The 5,530-nt window shown below is 47.2% G+C and overlaps 1 protein-coding gene across 6 annotated transcripts in view; it reads left to right on the forward strand.

Moving 5' to 3' along the window:
- The window catches only part of PCMTD2 (protein-L-isoaspartate (D-aspartate) O-methyltransferase domain containing 2), a 35,803-nt gene extending 31,094 nt beyond the window's left edge, over positions 1–4,709 (forward strand). For all 6 annotated transcript variants that reach the window (XM_085004641.1, XM_085004640.1, XM_085004642.1 and 3 more), the window contains one exon: positions 2,004–4,709. In XM_085004641.1, coding sequence (XP_084860767.1) covers positions 2,004–2,383 — 380 coding nt within the window. In that variant the 3' untranslated portion in view covers positions 2,384–4,709. The remainder of the gene's footprint in view (positions 1–2,003) is intronic.
- Positions 4,710–5,530: the final 821 nt, after the last annotated feature.

Below are 5,530 nucleotides of genomic sequence, written 5' to 3' on the forward strand. Positions count from 1 at the left end.
AGCCTGGGAACTTACATGTGCCACGGGCGCGGCCCTAGAAAAGGCAAAAAAAGGGACCCCCCCCCCAAAAAAGTATTTTTCCATCTACTGACACCTTAAAGTTTTACAAGTGATTTTTACGCATTTTAAAAATTATGTTTTTAGTCTATTTTGGGTTAATTTAGGATGCTTGTGCTTGGTCTTCAGGGGTGAGAGGGACTTCCCAGAAAGGGAAGAGAAGGGACGGAAGTCTAGCAGAGGCATAGTTACATCCATGTGGACGCCCGGTGTGGTCAGACTGGACGGGCGGGCAGGTTAGAGTCTTCACGGAGGAGGTAGCGCCCCATCACATGGGTTAAGTAAAAGCTGTGGTGCCTCTGTGTTCTGGATTAGCCTGGTGGCCAGCGAGGGTGAGTGTGTGAAATGCTTCCTCCCTGAAAATCCCACCAGAACAAGTAAGCAAACACTGGCCAGGATGGGGGCCACCGCCTTCCAGAGCCCCAGCAGAGTTCTGGAGGCTGAAGGCACAGGCCGGGGTCTGGCTGAAGACAACTGTCCTGGTGTGAGGCTTTGACCTTGCTCTGGTGAGAATCATGACCCCGAGGAGCGACCCCGAGAGGTAGGGTTGAGGCCAGGGCCTCCCAGCAAGTGTGGCACAGTAAACAGTCATATGACTCCAGTTAGGAGTCCCCAGTGACCAGTCCAGTTACTTGTAGCTTTATCTTCCTGGGCCAGAGTTTCCGAGGCTAGTTAAGTCATTTGATGGAGAGGCTGCGTGCTGAGCAGGGCAGTGGGGTCAGTGGTCAGAGTGGGTGGACCAGTGACAGGATGGCCGGAGTCAGGTGTCCAGAGAAAGGTTGAAATTAAGACTCTAGGCTCTGCAGCGCCTGGGATTCAGGGGAGGCACATGGGGCCTTTCTGAGGGAGGGTGCAAGAGTCTGTGGTGTCTGGCCTCTGTGGTTGAGGTGGGTCTGCCCTGGGAGCCTCGGCTGGTCGCTGTTATTTGAAGCCATAGGGTGGGTGTCACACTGAGGGATACTGAGCATGTGCAGAGTTTCCTGGAGCATGTCCCTCTCCAGGAAACTCACAAGGCTGGTGGTAGAGGAAGAGGCAGCAGGAGAGACATGGGCCTGGGGTGAGGTGGCCCTCAGCATGTGGGTGGGCCAGGAACAGGTGAGCCACGAGGTGGGCCAAGCCGGAGAAACCAGAGCTGGCTGTTGGGAGGTCTCATGCGCTGAGAAGGAGCTGGTCAGCGGTCTGGGGGTGGGGGTGAGGGAGGAGAGCCAGGGCATTGGAAGCTTCGGTGGGCAAGTTGAGGATGGCTCAGTGCTGGCCTCCCGCATCCTGGAAAGAAGGGCTGCCGCTGACAGAGGGCCTGCAGCTGCCTTGGGACAGCGGGCACAGGCCTCTGATTGGGGTGAGGAGTGTTACAAGTAGCATAGGGGCCTCTCCTGTGGTATGGGTTCTGGGGTGAAAAGTGGTGCTGATTTTCAGCTTAAGGTATTTAAACACACGACCCTAATACCCACCCCCGCCTGGAAGCCCTTATCTTGCTACCTGTGTGTTGCCGGTGTTAGACTGAACTTTAATTTAATGCCAGGTTTTATTTTTCCTTGATGTGCTTTGGGATTTTTGTTCTTAAGAATGTTTTGGATCTGCGTTTTCTCTATTTTAATAAAAAAGGAACAAATACTGAATTTCTAAAATCCTGTGAAAATACTAAACTAGATAAAAGGATGCTGGAACCACAGAGTCACTCCATTTTTACTGGGTCAAACAGAATGCTTCCGTGAACACGGTAAATAGAGAAATGAGACTGTTTGTCAGAGAACCGGAACTCTGTAACTCTGGTTCTTATTCTGCCACTGCTTTACGAGCCGGGCAGTACGGCCTCCTGTTCTTACCTAACTTGAGGGTTAGCGTATTTGAAAATCTCTTGAAAAATGCTGCCTGATTGCAGAGGAGTTGCCATCGGCCCAGAGCGCCCTCCTGTTCTCCTGATGTGTTTGTTCTTTGCGCCGCAGCACCCCTGGCGGTTCGCAGCCTCCAGGACTTGGCTCGCATTGCCATCCGGGGCACCATTAAAAGGATCATCCACCAGGAAACGGTGAACAAACAGGGAAACGGACTGAAGAACACTCCCAGGTTTAAACGGAGGAGAGTTCGCCGCCGTCGCATGGAAACGATTGTCTTTTTGGACAAAGAGGTCTTTGCCAGTCGCATTTCCAGCCCCTCAGATGACAACAGCTGTGAAGACTTAGAGGAGGAGCGGCGGGAGGAAGAGGCGAAAACCCCGCTGGAAACAAAGCCAGGCCCCCCGGTGAACTTCCTGAGGGAGAAGGTCCTGCGCCTCCCCCTGCCAGACCCCCTGAAGTATTACCTGCTTTATTACAGAGAAAAGTGAGCCTGGTCCAGGCAGGGGGCCTGTGCCCAGGGCGCTCGGGCGGGTGTGTGGCAGGAAGGCGCCCGCTCTGCTCTGCATGTCCTGTCTGCCCTGTCCCTGACTGTCCTCTAGAGTTCTCATCAGTGCTCTGACCTCTCAACACTCCGACAGATGGGAGCAGGACAGAACGCCTCCTGGACAAGGGGTGGAGGTTCGTGCTCCGGAGACACTGGGGTCTGCGTGGAGGTGGCTCGGTGACGTTTCTTACATGAGGTCCATGTGTTTGCATTGAAGAGGAAAACTGAAGTTGAGATTAACCTGCATTGCGTATAAAAGATGAGACAAAGCACAAGTTTGTAAGTGTGTAAAATCTCTGCCAAGCGGGACACACCTGCATTTGCGTTTTATGGACTCAGCTTAGTTACTGGCACTGAGTCTCACTAAATCTTTTAGTTGTAGAGCGGGGAGATATTATTGGAAAGCCCTCCCTTATTTTAAGTAAATTGATTAAATCTTACAGTGAGTTGTCGGTTGTCATGTTAAAGAGGAAATATACTGATGAGGACGAGATTTGAAAGTATCAAATTGCCAGATGTCTTTCTAGAATTTCAAAAGAATCCCAAGGAAGTTTTTCCTGACACCTTTTGTGACCTTAAAAAGAACCAATACTGAGTATTCCTCAAAGACTGTCCTGAAGACCGAAGCAAGTGTTGTGTGTAGGTGATAAGCTGCAGGACTCACCCAGCAACAGAGACGATCGCCGACCAGCTTCCACACGACCACGGCCACGGCCGCAGCCGCAGCCGCAGCGTCTGAGGCCGGGGCTCAGATCCCATGGACGGCAGACGGGTGGGGCTCTCACAGCCAGCCTGTGGGTGTGTTGTTCTTCGCCTATTTTTCTGTAGTCTCATTAGAGTACTGATTCATAGATTTTATCTTTTATAATTCTGGAGAAAAAGATTTGTTAGTTTTGTAGTTTTTATTACGAACAAATGTGTGTGTTTTAGTAGCTGCATTGCAGGAGAACAGCGTGCGTCACAGTGACATGTTAAATCGCCTTCTCCAGCCTGTGTGTCAAGAGCTTTCCACCCTCAAGCCACGGGTCTAGAAGGAAAGCTGTCTGTCAGCCAGGGGGCAGGGTGTTTCCAGAGGACATTGCTTCTTCCAAAACATTGGTTCTTTTCAGACTTCTCAATTTTTCCCAAAGACTAGTGTAAAATGTTAGCAATAAACCCCAAATCAGAGTGCTGATGAGGAGTCACTGTCTAGATGTTAGGATGAAGTTTATCCCTTAGCCTCTTGGATGTTGGGGGATTCCGTGTCTGTGTGGTTTCACCAGCCTGAGTTCTGTGGTTTGGTTTGGTTTTGTTTTCCATCTTTAATGCTGTTTTTAAAGTAACTGAGTCATTTTATCGAAGAATATTGTGTGCATGCATAGCTGGGAAAACAGGTATGTTGCCCTAGACTGGTAAATTTAAGCTGTTGTAAAGATGGTTCCTGCATAGTTGTGTTTACCTGGCTTTTAACGGAAAGTCAAGCCTCATTCAGAGAAAAAAGCATGAGTTAGGTTTACTGGGTAACACTTCATTTGAAGATTTTGCTGATATTATTCTAATTGATTTGTAGAGGCCTCTGCAACACATGGACATTTTTGGACACATTATCATTTATATTAAATAAATGACGTCTGAAACTGTTACATTAGGTGGCTTGACAAAGTTTTTTTCCTATGATTGTATGTGGGTTCCATTTTTTTCCAACCACATTTTGCCTTTTGCTAGATTGTAAAAACTCTTTACAATGCGTAAGGCCTGTTTTCCTGTATTTGTGTTAAACTTTTCCTAATATTTTTTATTTACATATTGTTGGTGTGTTATTTTTAAACCAGAATTCGGTTAAAAAAAATATATAGATATAATATATGTGACCTAGTTTGGTGTTGACCTGTCTTATCAACGTGAAGGCCGTGGTAAATGAGTTTCCCTGCTTAAGCCCCTCTCCCCAGAGTTAGGATGAGACGATCTTCCGTTCTCACCGGGTCCATTGTACACAGTCTGTGTTGCCTGCAAGCTCCGTTTTGTAAACCACACCCGAGACAATGCTGACTTCGATGTTTTGATTAGTCTGTATTTTCATATGTGACTTGTCTTGAAAGTAGTGAAGCCATAGACATGTACCAAACAAATAACAAATTCCTAAGTATTAGTATGTAAAGTAGAAATCAACTGTATATTTAAAATCCTTTTGCCAGTCTGGAACTTTCAGGGGATCATTGTGAGACATTTGGAACAAAGCCTGTGATGAGCTGATGTGTAAAAGATCCCAATAAAGGCAGCAAGACAGTCCAGCCTTCTTGGCACTGCTTCTGTTTCCTGTGTGGAATTGAACTTCTTGGCTACGTTGTTTTCAAGAATCTTTTAAAACAAGCTTAAAATCATGTGTTTTCTTTCACGATTTATATTATTGCTGAATTTTGTATCAGTCTGGCACAGCGAGGGGAGGCATGGTTTCTCATTAAATCCAGGAAGTTGGAATAGCCCAAGAGAAAAGTGGCTTGCTCTGACACACAAGAGCATAGGCGTCTGGAGAATGTCTGTGGTTAGTTTTTTGGCACAATTTTCCCATGTTGTGAAAATGTTAAATAAAAGATAAGGGTTAATGGCAGCATATCTTACGGGGCAGGAGGCGGTGAGGGTTTGGGCTTGGGGTCAGGCCAGGGCCAGGGTCAGAGGGTCATGGTCCATCCAGACTTAAAAGTATTGAGGTGCTATTGTAAATGAGCTTTTTTTTTTTTTTTTTTTTTTTTCCATTTCAAATTTCAATTTTTTGTAAACATCATTGCTGGTTGTTTAAATCCATCTGGGCTGCTGTAACAAAACAGCAATTGGGTGTTTTGGGTGGCTTATACACCATAAAAATGTATTCTGCACAGTTCTGGAGGCTGAGGTCTAAATCGGCACCTGTGTTGTCAGGCGGGGATGCCCTTTCTGGTGGCAGAGCGTCTTACACACCAGCTGTGCTGCTTTGACTTCAGTCAGCTGTCTTTCTGGAATCACAGTAGAGTGCAGTTTGGGGCAGCGATGGCAAAGCCTCACATTTATTCTAGATTTATAGCTCGATGCAATAGCTTTTTCTTATTTTGACTTGTAATTTCTCCTCGGTTTCTAG

Source organism: Sus scrofa, chromosome 17, assembly GCF_054392235.1.
Source record: "Sus scrofa isolate SSC_HxYL_T2T_F1_AM1 chromosome 17, Sscrofa_HxYL_maternal_Yorkshire_Landrace_v2.0, whole genome shotgun sequence".
NCBI classification, from domain to species: domain Eukaryota; kingdom Metazoa; phylum Chordata; class Mammalia; order Artiodactyla; family Suidae; genus Sus; species Sus scrofa.